Here is a 20,125-nt window from a genome sequence, read left to right as displayed (position 1 = left end):
ATATATATATATACACAAAACTATATATATATACACACATATATATACATACACATATATATATATATACACACATATATATACATACACACATATATATATATATACACACATATATATACATACACATATATATCTATCTACACAGATATATATATACATACACACATATATATATATACACACATATATATACATACACATATATATATATATATATACACACACACACACAGTCATATGAAAAAGTTTGGGAACCCCTCTTAATTCTTTGTATTTTTGTTTATCATTGGCGGAGCTTTCAAAGTAGCCAATTCCTTTTAATATATGACATGCCTTATGGAAACAGTAGTATTTCAGCAGTGACATTGAGTTTATTGGATTAACAGAAAATATGCAATATGCATCATAACAAAATTAGACAGGTGCATAAATTTGGGCACTCCAACAGAGATATGACATCAATACTTAGTTGAGCCTCCTTTTGCAAATATAACAGCCTCTAGACGCCTCCTATAGCCTTTGAGTGTCTGGATTCTGGATGGAGGTATTTTTTACCATTCTGCCATACAAAATCTCTCCAGTTCAGTTAAATTTGATGGCTGCCGAGCATGGACAGCCTGCGTCAAATCATCCCATAGATTTTCGATGATATTCAAGTCAGGGGACTGTGACGGCCATTCCAGAACATTGCACTTCTCCCTCTGCATGAATGCCTTTGTAGATTTCGAACTGTGTTTTGGGTCATTGTCTTGCTGGAATATCCAACCCCTGCGTAACTTCAACTTTGTGACTGATGCTTGAACATTATGCTGAAGAATTTGTTGATATTGGGTTGAATTCATCCGACCCTCGACTTTAACAAGGTCCCCAGTCCCTGAACTAGCCACACAGCCCCACAGCATGATGGAACCTCCACCAAATTTGACAGTAGGTAGCAGGTGTTTTTCTTCCGCCATGCAAAGCGCTTTTTGTTATGACCAAATAACTCAATTTTTGTCTCATCAGTCCAAAGCACTTTGTTACAAAATGAATCTGGCTTATCTAAATGAGCATTTGCATACAACAAGCGACTGTGTTTGTGGCGTGAGTGCAGAAAGGGCTTCTTTCTCATCACCCTGCCATTCAGAGGTTCTTTGTGCAAATTGCGCTGAATTGTAGAATGATGTACAGATACACCATCTGCAGCAAGATGTTCTTGCAGGTCTTTGGAGGTGATCTGTGGGTTGTCTGTAACCATTCTCACAATCCTGTGCATATGCCACTCCTGTATTTTTCTTGGCCTGCCAGACCTGGGTTTAACAGCAACTGTGTCTGTGGCCTTCCATTTCCTGATTACATTCCTTACAGTTGAAACTGACAGTTTAAATCTCTGAGATAGCTTTTTGTAGCCTTCCCCTAAGCCATGAGACTGAACAATCTTTGTTTTCAGGTCTTTTGAGAGTTGCTTTGAGGATCCCATGCTGTCACTCTTCAGAGGAGAGTCAAATTGAAGCACAACTTGCAAGTGACCACCTTAAATACCTTTTCTCATGATTGGACACACCTGTCTATGAAGTTCAAGGCTTAACAAGCTAATCCAACCAATATGGTGTTGCAAGTAATCAGTATTGAGCAGTTACATGCATTCAAATCAGCAAAATTACAAGGGGACCCAAGTTTTTGCACTGCCAGTTTTTCACATTTAATTTAATTTCATACAACTAAATACTGCTTCAGTAAAAATCTCTGTTCGGAAAACACCGCAGTACTCAGATGTTCCTAAGAAATGAAAGACATACCACTGTTATCTTTTTTGTTGAAAGTAAATTATTATGCAGGCTGAGAGGGGTTCCCAAACTTTTTCGTATGACTGTATTCATAATTCCAGCAGAATAAAAAGTGTTGTTTTGCGTTTTATGAGTAAATACCGGAAGCAGTTTATGCCAAGTAGCACACTTTCAGAAATCTGCACATGTCAAAGCATCCTTTCAGGTCCTCCTTATGCCTGTTAGAATGCCAGGTGAGAAGGGGTTTAACTGCACAGGCAACAACATAATAAAACAAAAGAAAAGTGGGTAAAGTGTCACTGTAATTTGTGCTGACTGCTAATGTGCTATGTTTTGTAATAAGCATACATGCCACTTCTCATTTACAATGTTTGAATATCCATAGAAACATATAAGTATGTTTGTAAGTTTTTAAATAGTTTCTACAGAAAAGACATCTATTGCATGTGTTATTTTATGTGCCTAGATGATTGAAATTGCTTTTAACTATAAATATTAATAAATGGGAGGCACGGTGGTGCAGTGGGTAGCGCTACTGCCTTGCAGTTAGGAGACCTGGGTTCACTTCCCAGGTCCTCCCTGCATGGAGTTTGCATGTTCTCCCCGTGTCTGCGTGGGTTTCCTCTGGGTACTCCAGTTTCCTCCCACAGTCCAAAGACATGCAGGTTAGGTGCATTGGTGATTCTAAATTGTCCCTAGTGTGTGCTTGGTGTATGGGTGTGTGTGTACTGCGGTGGGCTGGCACCCTGCCCAGGATTAGTTTCCCTGCCTTGCGCCCTGTGTTGGCTGGGATTGGCTCCAGCAAACCCCCATGACCCTGTAGTTAGGATATAGCGGGTTGGATAATGGATGGATGGATGGATGATATGTGCCAAAAAATTACTTATTTTTACGTTTGCTCTAGCTGTATTAGGCTATACATGGCTTTTGGGAATAGGATTATACGGATGCACTATCAAGATGCCAAGCTAAAGGGCTCTTGGTGAGAAAGTGATGCAAATATTGTTGCTAAAGACAACATTATTCATCAAGCCCAAGGACACAATTTTTCAAATTGGGTATTGATTAATAGAAAAAAAAGAAATTCATTTTAGTGTATTATTGGTGTATTATTATGTGGCTCTTTTTCTAATATTTGGATTTTGCTCTGGATTAGATAACATTCACTTTAAAAATATGTGGTAATGTAGACAAACACTTTTATATCACTTTATACGACAGTTGTTTTTTTTTTTTTTTTACTAAAAATACTGTACATTATGTGATGAAGCAGAATTAATTTGGAACCCACCTAACATATCTTAAACCTGTACATTTTAGTGGCTTTAGGTGCCAGTTTGGTGCAGTAGCTAGAGCCATATACATTCTGGTCATTGTCTGTGTACACATTCTCTCCTAATCACATAAGTTGTCTCCAAGTACTTGGATAGCTCCCTTTTTTCAAATGATTTGTCTCTCACATTGTTCAAGAATGCTAAATCAGATAGCCATATCTGAATGTGGATTTGTTAGTGAGTGTGTGTTCTCTTTTAATGAGCTGCCATCCATTCAGGAGATTATGTACTGGGCACAAAGGGCACATGCACTGGAACCAATGACTCTACGGGGCCCCTACAAGGCCCAAAAGTTACAGAGTTCCTGGTCAACATTCCGTACATTTTTAACATGTTACTATTTCAATTAAAATTAATTGAAAAGTCCTGAAATGACCCAGACAGAACCCATGTTGCAAAGTTTGAGTGATTATGGGGGCCCTAACTACAGTCTTCAGTGGCATCTGCCTTTGAGATCAATTGGACATGGAGTAAAAGAGTATTTTTTTCTTTTTGTTTTGAGTAAACACACATAATTTAAAGCCATCAGAAAAAAATTAAACATTTTTGGAACTGTTTGAGTTAGCGGTCATGATTCAGTTATGGGTAAATCCTGCTTCTCATTTAAGGCATTTTACACAACTCTGTAATGGAAAAATGTGAGGTGAAAAATAGATACATTGAGCTGTCCTGGGTATGACGATAAACTGCATCCGGCCCTGCAAGCAGTCCTCCAACTTGCAGGGAAATCATGGGGGTTGGTGGCAGGATTGTCACGCCAGCCACCATAGAAAAAAAACAGCTCAGTGTATGCTCCGACCACGGTGAGTGATGTCTCAGCGAGGGAGACATTTTATTTGCAACTTGGTTGATGGGTGCCCACGAGGTGACACTCCTCTGGTCATGGGTGACTTCAACGCAGCCACTGGCACTGACAGGGCTGGCTATGAGGATTGACTCAGTCCCCATGGGTCTGGTGACTGTGGTGAAAGTGGCTCCATGTTCCTTGACTTTGCAAAAGGTCAGGGGTTGCGAATCGCTGGATCCTGGTTCCAGCGCCCTGAGCCACATCATTGAACTTGGTACTCCCAATACTGGTGTTGCGGTGAAGGAGATCGACCACATCCTCATGGGCAGATGCTAGAGGTTCTTGCAAAACCGCAGGGTCTACAGAAGTGCCCAGTTTGTGAATTCTCACCACAGACTTGTTGTTGCTACTTTTAGGATCCAGCTTAGGTCCAGTAGGTTACCACCTACTAGGAAAATGAGCCTGGACTTGGCCAGACTCCAAGACCAGGCTGTTTCTAATGAGTTTGGATGCAGTTTGTGTGAGGAACTTGCAGATTTGGGTGCAACTGTTGATCCTAATGTGATGTGGGAGACCTTCCGTGACAAGACCCTGAAGGTTGCTGAGGGTTGTGTTAGTGTTATTGGTGTTCCCAGAAGGAGGTGTTTCATCTCGCAGGGCACCATGGATATCACCGAAAGGAGTCTCAGCACACGGCTCAATGGCAGTTCTGGTCTGTACCGAGAACTAAGGACGGCTGCGAGGGCTATGAGGGCAGATAAAGAGGCGTTTGTTAGAGGAATCTGTGATCAACTGACACACCATCTGTGGTCTAGCGACCCACGTCCTGCTTACAGAGGAATCAAAGCATTACGCACATCTGAATCTGTTCCTCAGAGGGTCGCAGTCAGGGCAGCTGATGGAACGGTACTTACGGATGAGACTTGCATTTGTGACCCACTGGCCTGGCTACTTTGAGCAGTTGTTGAAAGCTGATCCTCCGGCTAGGATGTTGGATATCTCTGGGGTCTATGGTTCTTGAGGATGTGAACCACCCAATCTCCTGAGTTTGCACAGGTGAACCAGCTGAGGGGAGGAAAGGTTGCAGGGATCTGTGGTATTCAGGGTGAACTTCTCCAGGCTGGTGGTATGGCTGTCCTCCTGGCATTGCAAAGCAATCTTTGCTTCCATTTGTAAACTGGCAATCATTCCAACTGACTGGAAAACAGGACTTGTCCCTATCTGGAAAGGGAAGGGTGATCGCCTGGATTGCAGCAACTACAGGGGGATAACACTGCTCTCGGTGCCGGGTAAGGTCCTTGCTAGAGTCGTCCTCAATAGGATCTGTGATCACTTGCTCACCTACCAGCATCCGGAACAGTCTGGTTTTGCGCCTAAGAAGTCTACCATCGACCGCATCCTGGCACTGAGGGTTCTCATGGAGAGCAAACGCGAATATCGGCGAGTGTCCTGGATAAAACCAAGATCCAGGCCTTTAATGACCCCTTAGGCACAGCCATCAGCAGTGTGTCTGTTTGCAGAGAGAGTGTCAACCTTGTAAAGAGGTTTACTTACCTTGGCAGTGACATTCATGTCTCTGGTGACTCCTATGAAGTCAGTAGATGGTTTGGAAGAGCATGGGGGTCATAAGGTCACTGGAAAGGAGTGTGTGGTGCTCCCGATATCTTTGCAACAGGACAAAGGTCCAATTCCTTAGAGTCTTGGTGATTCCTGTCTGTTACAGTATATGGTTGTGAGACATGGATGCTATCCAGTGACCCGAGACGAAGACTGAACTCCTTTGGTACTGTGTCTCTCTGGAAAATCCTTGGGTACCGTTGGTTTGACTTCGTATCGAATGAGCGGTTGCTCATGGAGTCCCGAATGAGGCACATTACCTGCATTATTAGGGAGCGCCAGTTATGACACTACAGCCATGTGGTGCGTTTCCCCGCAGGTGATCCAGCTTGTACGATCCTCATTGTTGGGGACCCGAGTGGCTGGACTAGGCCAAGGGGTCCCCCATGTAACACCTGGCTGCAGCAGATAGAGGGTCATTTCCAGGGGGAGGGACTGGACCACGTGTTTGCCAGGGGCGTTGCCAACCAGGATCCCAAGTTGTTTCGTTGTGTGGTGGGTGCGGCAAATCACTGTACCAGTGCATGCTCCCCAACTTGACTTGACTTGATAGTTTTGTTTGAAAACTGAGTTAAAAAAAGCTTATATTATTTATGTAACATACTACCTGACATATGGTGCATACATATATTCAAAACTACATAATCCAATCCAGGATAATGGGGAATGAGAGCATATTGTGGAAGAAAAAATAGTCTTTGAGGTCACATAGTCATTTAGAATAAAGTGTTTTGATATGGTTTCCATATTAAAATACAGGATTCATCTTAAAGAAGTAGCATAAAGGCTTAATATAAGTCAGAAACCTGTTCAGGCATATCAGGAAACCAGATAAAGGTCAAGTGAACAACAAAATGTATTGACAAATGACTAAGAAATGACTAAGAAATCAGGAGATGTCTAATGAACAACCAGAATGGACAGTTGTTACATACACAGAAATTTCAAGGGTAGTAGCTCACCCCAAAGGGTATAAGAAGAATAAGAAAATAATAATAAAGAGATATATATATATATATATATATATATATATATATATATATATATATATATATATATATATATATATATATATCATTTGAGTGTAAACTAACAAAACAACCAGAGTAAAATGTATGTTTTTACTGACACTGTATGTACATTCAAAAGAAGAAAATGAACCTCTATCCTCTGTTTCTCCGACCATGCTGATCATACTGTGAAAGAACACTCCATGTTCAAGCATTAGCTGAAGAGTAATAAATGAAGGACAAGCTTTTCTCCAGCCTGATTACTGACTCAAAGGTTATCAGACTTGTCTTGTTAGAGGATACGTTTCTTTCTTTAAATAAGATGTTGATTTCTGCCACAGTATCCTGGCAGTTTTAGGTGTATGCCAGAAACTAACCCTAGACTGGTCACTATCTCCATATTAGGGTACACTCAAATATTAAAATATATCAGACAAATCAAGAGATACACATTAGCCTATCAACTAAATATTGAATCTTGAATCCCTAGAAAAAACTCAAATAGGCATTTCGAGAATGTGTAAAACTCATACAGACAGTGACCATGCCAAGCAATAAGAGGCAGTAGTATTAATACACCGTGCCAACATGGTACCAGTATTCATAAACGTGTATGGCAGGGGTCCTCAATAACAGTCCTGGAGGGCCGCAGGTTTTTGCTCCAACCCAACTGCTTAATAAGAAGCATGTATTGCTCAAGTAACGTTTCTGCTTCACTTTAATTGTTTCGCTCGTTAAGATTTTGAACCCTTACTACTTATTTTAGTCTTAAACAGTGTAGTCTTGGTTTTTAATTGCTCCTAATTAGCAATATGACAAAAAAGACCAGCATTTCTCCATTTAGCTTGTTACCATTTACTCCTGTGTGTATTTATCGTGCACTATTGGGTTTAATTAAATACTTGGAAGGAAAGTGGAGAGAAAAAAGTGAAGGACTGAGAATTACTCCTCCATTTTTGCCTTCAAATCATTTGGATGATATCCTTAGAAAGTGGAAGAAAATCCAGGGTATGGGAATGACCTGACATAGCAGAGTTAAAGCACTAACAAGACATGAAATTAAATTATTGGCAAGAATTGCTTTCTAATTAAGTAACCGGGTTAAAACAAAAACCTGCAGCCACTGTGGCCCTCCAGGACTGTGAGTGAGGACCCCTGGTGTAAGGGATAAGGAGTTTACAAGTGATGGGTGTTTGGTAGAATAGTTAAACCAGTCTACCGCAAACTTGCAGTTCTTTAGTTTGTACTCTACACAGTGTATTGTTTTGCTTCCAAGTGCTTTAGTTTCCTTGCAAAGTTCAAAGACATACTATTAAGTTGATTGAAGATGAGCAGCATACTGATACAATAAATAATATTAAATTAAAGAATGATAATAATACAGGTGAAAAAAAACGGACAATAACTATGTATAATGTTAAATATTAACGTTTACCCCCCCTGGTGGAATTAAAGAGTCGCATAGTTTGGGGGAGGAACGATCTCCTCAATCTGTCTGTGGAGCAGGACAGTGACAGCAGTCTGTCGCTGAAGCTGCTCTTCTGTCTGGAGATGACATTATTTAGTGGATGCAGTGGATTCTCCATAATTGATAGGAGCCTGCTGAGCGCCCTTCGCTCTGCCACAGATGTTAAACTGTCCCTGCGTAGAAGAGGGCGCTCGCCACAACTGTTTGATAGAACATCTACAGCATCTTATTGCAGATGTTGAAGGAAGCCAGCCTTCTAAGGAAGTATAACCGGCTTTGTCCTTTCTTGCACAGCGCATCAGTATTGGCAGTCCAGTCTAATTTATCATCCTCGGGATTAATAAAGTATCTATCTATCTATCTATCTATCTATCTATCTATCTATCTATCTATCTATCTATCTATCTATCTATCTATCTATCTATCTATCTATCTATCTATCTATCTATCTATCTATCTATCTATCTATCTAACTGAGGTAAGAAGTTTATTTATTGTTTCATTTATTTTTTACTTTTAGTGTCCTATAGATTGTGAACAGTAGATGGTTTACTTAATGCCATGGGAATCTCATGTCAGAGGGGTTATTTGATTTACTATTAAGAAGCAGAAGGTGGCAGACAAAAATCAACTCAGAGAACAGGTTCATGATCTAAAGTGGATGATAACAACAGGTAATTTAGAAGGAACATCCCCAAAATTTCCTTCAGTTTATTTCATAAAATACAAAAGGAAGAAAAAAATGTAAGGGTAACATACAAAAAAAATAATTTATGGAATGAATGGTATTCTTTAACTAAAAATAAGACTAACAAATTAAACGAAACATTGAGCCTTGTGTCATTTTACACTGTTCCTGACCATTTTGTGTATGTGTTGACTGTTGCCTTCTGAATGTATTAATTCAATTCAATTCAATTGAGTTTATTTTTGCATAGCACTTTTCACTTCTGACACAAAGGACTGTTACAAGTTCTCAGGTAAAATTCAAGCACAGATTTTACAAATTACTAAGTACAGAATTAGAACGCATAAAGACACAGATTTATTTAACCAAACAGTTAACATAAATGGAAGACTCTGAACTTCAGTACCTCCTTCAATAGTTATCATGTTCATAAATAAAAATGATAAGCAGTAAAACATTTACTCTATCCAGTAACTGTGTGGCACTTCTTGTTTTATTCTATGAGCAGCTGTACAAGGAGTCTTAAAGAAAGAACTGTATGTTTTTAATATTGCAACAATAACATAAGAGCTGTTGAAATGGTCATGGGTTGTCCTGCCACCAGTGAGTGTATTATGTCTTTTAAAACTCAAATTCCATCTGATCTTTTTGCAATCAGTGATAGGATAGCCACAATGAGTTTTTACCAGCCCCACACAGATGGACTAGACTGATGAATAGGTGACATGATAATGATTAAATAACTACACTGGAAATCTGACTCTTTCTAAGATGAGCAATTTGGAAATTCAGCTGCAGCAAAGCACACTGAAATACAAATAGATATCATTTCTTAAACCCACTTAATTCAACTCAAGGTTCTGTGTAAATGGAGCCTGAATTAGATTTATTGGTTGGCAAATAGGGAACACTTATACACACCACGCTCAATCATGCTGGGTCAGTTTAGAGTTCACAGTTACCGTAACATGCATATCTGTGGAAGGAGAACCAGAGGACCTGGAAAATCCACAATGACGACACAGGGAAGTAAAGATTCTGCATAGACAATGGCTGGGCTGGCGTTCGAATCCAGGACTCCAGCGCTGTGAGGCAGTAGCACTAACTTCAGCTGAAATGGGATTTGTTTATAATGAATTTGACATTACCAAGTTAGGAAATATGAGACTCGTGAAAGGTGGATCAATAGCATATATTGAAAATAAAACCATGATATTCACCTCTTAAGCTATTTTTAGTTCTTTATTTATAAAAAGTAGATTTAAATACTGGGAAATTAACTAAGCTGCCTACTTATTGATCTAAAAATGACAGGAACAAATTGTATCAGTATTCTGCTACTATTTTTATACTATTTATTCAATATTAACTTGAAATTTATATTTTCAGCCTAGCTGATTTACTTTATTTAACAGCGATATTATTAGGTTGAAATAAGAATAAAAATTAGATGTTAGATATTCAGATGCTAGCAGAAAATTACAGCTTTTATAGTGAGAAAAATCACAGTGGCAACTGCAAGATGAGTTCAAAGCTGGTAAAATGAAATTATGGTATTACTGCGTGTGAAATGGCACATTACTTTAAATGACACTTGGAAAAGCAAATGCAAATGAATATTCTTTTCTTTATATTTTGCCATTTTGTGTCCACTGCTAAATAAAAAGGTTTTATATTTTTCTTTCAGGATAAAGAGGTATAAGCATCATTAATTACAACTAAACAGATGGAAACTTTTCAAGTTGGTCCAAATATTCTGAACTCTCACACGTAATAATAAAATGCAGCATTAATTTTTAAATGAATGTACAGTAGTATCTATGATATTTATGATTACCTATAGCTAGAAGTATAGAAAATAAAATAGCATTTTGTAAACAGAAATGCCAAACATTTAATATACTATACACAGCAAGTATTTATCACCCACTTTATTTTTTTATATAAAGAATGGCAAACATACATTTATATATATATATATATATATATATATATATATATATATATATAGTATATATTTTACGTGTATGTTTGTGTGTTTATATACACACACACTCACATGTGTATATATATATATATATATATATATATATATATATATATATATATATATATAAAATATATACGAACATACGTTTTTACAGTGTATACATATATCATACACTGCATTTATTTTTTTTAACTGGATTTTTTAATTTGCAAAGTCATGATGATGATGCATGCAGTGACGTGATATTTTTTAGGCACTCTGTGGACAGACTAGCATGCTTACAAGTGACGTTATAACAAAAGAAATAAAATTCTGAATTAAAGTGGAAAAAACAGACTAACAGACTAAGGAACTCACTACAAAGGGTATTTACAACTAAACTCCATAGTAATTAATACAAGTACAGGAAGCTGAAATTTTACTTGTATTTACTATGGATAAAATATTAATAGGTGTTTTTTTATTGATTTAATTTGTGGGAAGGGAAAGAAAAAACACATATTTTAAATTAAGGGTTTTGAGACTTGTGCACAAATAAAGCTATCTACCTTGCAAGTCAGCTTTCATCAATGCAACTTTTTTGTCAGCAAAATAAAAGAAAAGCAAAACATAGATGTTAGTAAGCATTGAAATGTTAGCGACTGTAATAAACCAGAGAGGAAAGGCAGACATGCTGCTTGAAGAGAATAAAGACAAATGCTGTAAAATAAAAAGCCAATATGCTTCAGAATGACCATAACCTTAAATGCAAGCAACAGAAAAGAAGCCATTGCTCTCAGATTTACAAAAAGGCTGATGCGATGTGATGAATGTTAATGCAGTTTTAGTCTCTTCATTTTCCCAACCCCAACAGTACTATTTTAAATACCCAGACAGACCATAACCATAATAGAAATATCTTTCCACTGAATAAAGAGAAATCAAATGATTCACCTATGTAGTCTTTTTATACAGTAACTATAACAGGCATTTTTAAACACTTGTGATGGAAGAAATTATTAAGGAGGCTCTTATGGAATTGTATTTTCCACAGCAATGTTTTCAGACATCATGTATTCAATTGGAAGATGTGGAAAAAATCTTTTAGTTTTGCTAAATTAAGATAATTGTAAATAAGCAACACATTTGTCACCCTTCACTATTAAGTATTAAATTATTTAAAATTTCTAACACTAATGCATATAAAAAATGAAGTCTTCTTTGCTCGATGAGTGTATAGATACTCTGGTAGTCGCTGACACTCCTTCAGTGCCACAGTATCAGTTGCAAAGATAATCAGGAAATCCTAGAACCCCTTCCAATTCATCAGATAAAAGAAGCCATATGTGGTTGCAGTACTCTGTATGTCAGTATTAATGACACCAAATGTTAACTTCACAGTAGGCATGAACTGTCAACACAGGCACTGTACAGATGAGGTATGTATGTAACTGAACAATGTAGACCCAATTAATGTAATCTGTGTCATATTACAGGGTCTATAAATGCTAGAAATATGACATAGACCATTTCTGTAAATATTTTCAAAAGTTCACGTCTGTGTTTAGGAATTAACATTTTGGAGGAAGCCAAGTTTTACTGAATGTACAGTAGTTTAGTTTTCTGATTGTAGGCAGGTCCTTATCTTGGAAAGCCAACTCCAAATTTTCCAGTCTCGTGCCTTCACAGTAATTATTCTACTGTCATATTGAAATATGATATCATAGAAATATGCCTATAAGTCATTTGCCTCACAAAACACAAACAGTGAAACATAACTCTAAAAATCAAATGCAAACTTACTTTTTGTTAACTTCTACACAAGTTTATCAAAAAAATATAGCTATAGATGTCAGACTCAGTTATTGGTCTGTTTCAGTGGTGGCAGTTTTCACTCCAAACCGCTTCTTAATTAGACAATTCTTTCCATTAATGGGACATGTCAGACATTTCTAACATTTTATATTTTTGTTTTCCAAGTATATCATCACTATGTTTTGTGGACCAGGGCAGAATAGGACTTTCTCAATCCTTCACTTTCTCTTGATTGATTTCAAAATGTATTAATGAAACACTTACAGTACATAAAAGAAACCAGCATATCTGTTTTTTTACACATTTACAATGCATTCTTGACTTTTGGATTGCCGTGCGACACCTGGTACTTACATATGCAGAATATCATATATATTTACACCTTATACAGTATATTACTTTATGAATGTATGTGCATAGAATGCTCAGTAGATAAGAGAGCTGATTGAAAAGTAATGCGACCGTCCCTGTTTTTCTTTCATGGAGATAGAAATGGGAATGATATCCAGGTTTTTGTTAACGGTATACTGTGATAGGGTGGGTCAGCCCCACGCTACTGGGTCCTTCCGAGGAGCCTTCTGAACCTGCTACAGTCAATAACATATCCAAGGGACGAGCCAGAGAATGAGGACGCTCACACAAAGCAAAGGGTAGGTGCGTAAAAGTTCAAAAGTGCTTTTATTAAAAACAGTCAAAACCAAACAATGTTCAAAAGTGTACTGCAAATAAATAAATAATCCACACAAAGAAATTAATTGGTAGAAGTTAAAAACAATCCATTAGATAATCTAATAAAAGCGAGGTGAAAATGACTTGGCAGGAAGCTTTCCATAAAAACAGCCTTGGTACAACTCTTTGAAAACTGACCTCTCCTTAGCTTAACCCTAAACAGGTCCTTGCAGCCAAGGAGGTGCCTAAATAGTAATTCAGCCAACCTTCTGTGCTGATCCTAGGCTCGGGCCCCTGCTGCCGTCTGTGGCCCTGGCAGGGCACTATGCCAAACTTCCAACTCCCACCGCCAGGCTTATGTCCCTGAGGTCCATGACTCCAACCGTAGGACACCTCACTGAGCCTTCCGATACCTGTGTAACTCCCACTGCGTTTCTCCCAGCCTTAGACGGGGTCACTCCAACCCGAGCAGCGCCTCAGTCACTCCAGCTCCCATCACTCAACTGAAATGGCCACCTTCAGTCCCCGAACATCAGCCGCACTCTCTCCCAAGGGACTTCCTCCGGGCTGCCTGCCTTCTCCCTCTCTTTTTCACTTACTCCTACTGGGTCTCTCTGCCTCCCGTCTTCTCTTGATTCTTTTCTTAACCTCCTTCCTTTATTTCCTTTTGTTCTTTCTTCCATTTTCTTGTGCCAGCTCTTCCTTATATGCCTCCATGGGTGTAGGATCTCAATCACACACCGCAGAAAGCAGATGAAGCAATTGAGACAGACTATAATACCCTTACGTGCAGGTGCTTTTCGTCCTAATTACTCCACCAACCTCCCACAGCTGTGTGAGCACACACACCCCTGAAGGTCCAGCTGATCATTCAACTATTTATTTATTTAAAAATCGGCCACCTTTTTCTGAGCCGCAGAGCCACTGTATCACACATACATCAATGTGTGTAAACCTGCAGATGGACTGATGTATTCGCCAGGGTTTTGAAACAGCAAGTGGAAGGAGTGGAAACACTTCATACTTTTCGTCATAATGGATGAAGAAGATGTGCCGGTTACAGTATGCCAGTGTGTGATTGAATTATGTGTTAAGCTTAGAATGAGCAGTAATGAAATAACTGAAAAAACAAATGCGTGAAAAGAAGTTTTCCTCAGATGATGAAGTGAAAAACTCCATGGCCGCATTGCTAAAAGTGATTGCGCAAAAGAGTTACTTGTCTTTGCATTGTTTTTGAAACATTGTAAAAAAAAATGTATTCAATGTGAAGGACACAATTTTGAAAAAGAAAAATGTTTCGAGCCTGTGGAGTCATCCAATTCTGAATAAAAAAACCAATCAGTCTTATTACTTTTTGATCAGCCCTCACATATTGGTGTCTAAATAAGAGCACTGCAAGCAATGGCTACATTTAAGTTAAAATGAGCAAAAATGCTAGTAACATAAAACAATCCACACTGTTTTTTTTAAATGATTCCCGTTTGTAAAGGGTGTCTTTAACCCAATAACCTTTTTACAAGTGGAATAAGAAATACCTACTTAACATGATTATTTTAAGATAATCTTAAAGCAAGATTTTACATCTTTCAATAAAACTAAAAGAAATGTTAAAGGCAAAATGTGAGATAACCTAATTTCTACTGTTTTCCTTGCCTACAGAAGAACATAAGCAATCCTACCTTCACATCCCCTGTCAATCTGTCCAACACAAGAAAGTGCATCAGAAATTAGATCAGGAAGACGTCCATTGAGGTCGACAGATGCCAGACATCCTTGGAATCCTTCTTTCGAATGTACTAATTTGGGCAGTTCCTTGTACATTTCTTTGGCAACTCCTCCAATATATAAGTCACCTTTAGACATAAGTGAAGGAAATAGAAAACACATTTACAACATTATATGATTTGTTTAATCAAAGGTTTGGTTCTCTGGCAATTAACCAAATAGCTGCTTATCTCTATTTCCATACTGCTGCCTACATGAAAAAAAAAATATTTTTGAACATCACTCTAAGGTCATCAGTGTTTACATTAGTAAGAACAAAGCTGTCATGCTGGATATGTGAGAAATAAGGTTGATGCTGCTGTTTGATATATTTCACAATAATGATTTGATATATTTTTAAATATTATTTGAACAGTTAGTATCACATATAGCATAGTGTTTTGTGTTGCTGTTAAAGCTCTAGAAATCTGAGTTAAATTTCTGGTTTCATCACTGTCTAGATTAACTGTATGAGCATATGAGTGTGCCCTGGCCTGGAATGGTGTCCTGCTTAGGTTTTGCCCACAATTCTTTAGGATTAGGCACTGGCAATTCACTATGACACTGAATTTGATATTTATTTAGGTCTAGTTACATTACGTATGCCATTTATTCCTGTTAATAGCATTTTATTCAAATTTATTCACAGCTGTCTTTTTATTTGTATACTAGTCATTTAGCCCGTTACAATAACGGGCGCTAGAACAGTAGTGCATAAACATTAGTAGGAACAGTCTATAGTAAATGGCAAGGGACTTTGACCTCATTCTTTTTGTTGGTCGTATTTTTCTTTCTTTCAGACTTTCTTTTGTTTATGTTTATTTGCTGAGCTGACCGTTCTTCGTGGGCTGCCGCCGTGTATTGTGTGTTTTTAATTTTCTGTGACAGTAATACTGTCTTGTACGTCCGCTGGCTTGTACGTCCGTAATATACCTTTAATTTTCTCTGCCGGTAATACAGGCGTGCGCGTTGGTAATATGCCTTTAATCTCCTCTGACAGTAATACTGGCTTGTATTTCCTTAAAACGCCTGTAACTTTCTCTGACAGTAATATCGCGCATCGCACCGTGCCCTGCGCATGCGCACTTCACAAGAAGACACACACACATGGACACCCGGACGCACACAGGGATTTTATTAAAGAGGATATTAATAAAGGGAATTACAAGTAGTACAGCGGATTAACACTGTTACATTAAAATATGTTGATCAAGAACATCAGGACACAACTGGAAAATCGTTAAAGGTAAATTTCACACAAACATTACAAGGATTTTCTTCACATAGAGAACCATAGACACATGGAATACATTTACAAGTAGTGTGCTAGACAGTATTACTTTAAGGACATTCAAAGCTACTCTTGATGCTCTTTTGGAAGAATTAAGTGGAGAGGATGAGTGAGCTTTGTTGGGCTGGATGGCCTGTTCTCATCTATATTGTTCTAATGTTGTAATTGTTTGATATATTTACTTATTGTATATCTGTTTAGTTTGGGTAGTACAGATTCACAATTGTTAGTGGTGTTCCAGAGACCAAAGCTTTGGGTCCTAGCTTAGAGTTTTTTTTTTAGCTACTTGGGTTTCCTCCATTTTAAAGATGTGCATTATAGGTTAATTAACAACTTTAAACTGGCTTGGTGTGCAAAAGGGTGAGAGAGTGACCTGAAATGGACTAATGTTCCATCCAAGGTTGGATTCTGCTTTGCACACGATACTGCCAATGATGTTGGAAGTAGGTACTCTGATAATGAATGAATTGATATTTATTAATTACCAAATTATAATCTGAATGGCAGCACAGTACATATACATGTTTCTCACACTGCGGTCTGATATCCCAGCAGTCTTTGCACATTCCTCCAGTATTTATGTGGGTCTCTGAGTACTCCATCCATGCACCCATTCATCACTACCTAAAATGTAAATGTTAGGCGAACTGGGGACTCAGTGCAAGGGTGTGAGTAAGTGTGAGATCAGCTATGGACCAGCTGCCAGTCTAGGACAGCTAACTGCCTTTTAATAAAGGGCAGCAGAAGAAAATGCAGCTTACTGTGAGGAAATAATGGAAAAAGTGTACTTAAAATAATGATATAAATAGACACTTTATTTTTATTTATCTGTCATACGTGATTGCTTTTTCTTGATATATTTATTAATTTATAAATGTTACTTTATACATATATTAAGAAGGTTTGTTCATGTCTTTTTTTGCAAACATTTATAAACTTAATAATCCATTACATTTATATAGCGCTTTTCTCAGTACTCAAAGCGCTAACTTAGTTTTCATGTATAAATGTATATTAAGATGGTTTGTTCATGTCTTTTTTTGCAAACATTTATAAACTTAGTTTTCATGTATAAATGTATTTCTACATGAATGTACTTCTTTATATACAGTATGTATTAAATACACTACCTGTTTTTCCATTTATATTATGTGGTTTATTTGGACATTTATTTTATATCTATTACTATTCTAAATTATTTATTTATGCAAGTATTTACATAAATGCATATAAATATCTTTTGCTATGAATCATTGTCTTTATGGATTTAAAAAGCCTTGTATTTAGTGTATTTAGACACAACATTCTAGGAATTAAGCAGGTTTCAAAAGGCTATGAAGAGCTTTTCTAATGTGCATTTGCTTCCCTCTGGTGGTAGCTGTGGTACCCTACAACTTTTATTCTTGGCAAGTAATATACTGTACAATGTTGGAATACAATATAATGTATAATACAATACCCATCTGTGTTGAAGAAAAACACAATTTTAATGCAAATCTCTTAAATATAAAAAATGCAAAAATAATAAAATAGTATGAAGTACAGTAAAGTATATCATAAAAACTCCATCCATCCATCCATCCATTTTCCAACCCGCTGAATCCGAACACAGGGTCACGGGGGTCTGCTGGAGCCAATCCCAGCCAACACAGGGCACAAGGCAGGAACCAATCCCGGGCAGGGTGCCAACCCACCGCAGTCATAAAAACTCAGTTTTTGTTAATTACAATATGGTGTCTCCTAGGCAGAATTGTTTCCTTGATATTTAAGTGTTTTTTGAATTCTGTTTCATCAACTAATGAACTTAATTGAGTCACATGCAATTTTTAAAAATAATTTTATAAATATGTTTTCTTGTATTTATATCTGTAAAGAATCATTTGGTAGTACAATAACAAATATTTTCCTTTTTAGGGTGGTTCTGGTCAATTAATTATTTAGGCCATCAGAGGTGAGAAATAGCTTGTCATGGCTATTCCATAGACTTCAAAAGCTAAGACTGCCCAACTACATACCATCCAGTTCACCCAATAAATAATGTTGACAATATTGTTATTTGTGTTCATCATTTCATCTGCATCCACATCAGAAGTACATAGTTCAGTTTCATCTTAAATATAATAGAACATGTTATGTTATGCTGGTCTGGGCTCACCACAGCTCACTACCTTCTTCCACTTCTCTTCCTTCTAATATGCTGGACAGGGAGGCAGATCACCTGCACACTCTTGCTAAGTACCATACGTTAACCTACACCACATCCACTTTTCTTAGCATAGGTCTACATTGTATAATATTGCAAGGCTCATGCAGCATTATTTGTGGTAAATTGCAGCAAATCATTTGTAATTATTAAACTGATTACTATTCATCCATGATTCACGGATTTGAGATCATGGTATGGGAGGTGGGCACTAATAAAGTTGAAATGATACCGCTCTTCTGCCTTCTCAATCTTGAAGCATTCATGACTGACATTAATGCATCTCGTAAATGAAAGGCACAAATTATATTTTGAAGATGCTGTGCTCAAATTATAAAGAATAGTGTGGTCCAGGGTAGTATCTCTGACCCATGAACTCCTGCAAGAATAAATTGATTTAAAAAGCAGCCATTAATATTACTTTTTAGCTTTTTGCTTATTTACTTTTGTATTTGCACAGTGGGGTACTTGCACCTAAAAACAGTCTTTTTATGCAGTGAGCTAACATTAGTATTCAGGATGGCATTCTTTAAACTTTGAATTATTCCTGCCTTTTCTCTACAGTCGTACATGTGTAGTATAACAATAGCATTATGTGAAACTGGGACTAACATTAAAACATACAGTTTACCTTTAAGGTCCAGATTTTTGGCCCCCATTGTGGTTTGGGTCGTCACCTTTGTGTCAATTTTCACTGTATGAAGGTTATTGGTATCTCTTGAAATCATCACATTGTGCCACTGATTGTCATTCAATGCTTTGTTAGAGTTGCCTTTGATTAGGTGAGCACCGTTTCCCAGATCGGAGATGTAATGTAAATATCTGAAAGAATGCAAGAAGTGTTAGCTTACTCTGATAATTTTTTCACAGGCTAAGCCATAATGATAGATCACAGTTTCAGTAGAAATTTGCAATTTAACCAAGCATTTCCTGGCGTTCATTTGACCCAAACTGTCATTATTCTGTTCATCAATCCTAAATTGTCCAATCATGCAAGACTGAGAGGGTTTGTGCTACCTCAACTATGCTAGTCATCTATCTAGAACCAATTGTCACAAAGATAATCTGTTCCATCTCCTCTATCTAAAACTGGCTGGAACAAAATACATTAACAATTAGTTGTATAATTTTGAAAAGATTCCAGGGTATTCAAAAACCACACAACATTCATTACTAACTGGTATCACCACCGGGAATAGGTGTATAAGTTGAAAATTGATCAGATATGACTCTGACTTGGAGAAGTGCCTTGGTTTGAAATGAAAGGCAGCAAATAGCTTGCAGATATGATCACAGCACACTGATGTCAGATTACAATCATCGCTTTGTCACTGAGTGTTCCAGAATCAATTTGTGTTGTACATCACAAATGTCTAAAGCATAAAGGAAACACATTTGTAATTCTTCTGTTATTAAAAGGCTCTCCTAGGAAAAACTAGGCAAGCTAGCAACACTGTTGCTGACTTCCAATATATGACCTTCAAAGAAAGCCGTGCATATTGTAAAGAAGATCTTCAAAATCAATCCAAATTCCAAACACTTGTGGAAATTCTTAATAAAGCGAAAGTATAGGATACTATGGCTAACTACTATACAATGTGTTCTTAGTTATCTGCTTAAATTTAAAATCACTGATTTCTTACTACTGTCACTTTAGTAAAGTAGCAATTATTATTACATACATTGCATTCACCTTGTGAACATTTTCTTGGAAAAAAATAGAAAACTTTGGAAAAATATT

At 37.4% G+C, this 20,125-nt stretch overlaps 1 protein-coding gene across 22 annotated transcripts in view; it reads right to left on the bottom strand.

Moving 5' to 3' along the window:
• nrxn1a (neurexin 1a) overlaps positions 1 to 20,125 on the bottom strand; it is a 1,087,315-nt gene that overhangs the window by 494,333 nt on the left and 572,857 nt on the right. For all 22 annotated transcript variants that reach the window (XM_051919388.1, XM_051919392.1, XM_051919399.1 and 19 more), the window contains 2 exons: positions 19,016 to 19,206; positions 14,806 to 14,979 (listed from right to left, as the gene is read on the bottom strand). In XM_051919388.1, coding sequence (XP_051775348.1) covers positions 14,806 to 14,979; positions 19,016 to 19,206 — 365 coding nt within the window. The remainder of the gene's footprint in view (positions 1 to 14,805; positions 14,980 to 19,015; positions 19,207 to 20,125) is intronic.

This window comes from Erpetoichthys calabaricus, chromosome 15, assembly GCF_900747795.2.
Source record: "Erpetoichthys calabaricus chromosome 15, fErpCal1.3, whole genome shotgun sequence".
NCBI lineage: Eukaryota > Metazoa > Chordata > Cladistia > Polypteriformes > Polypteridae > Erpetoichthys > Erpetoichthys calabaricus.
This window is presented reverse-complemented; position numbering and strand designations above follow the sequence as displayed.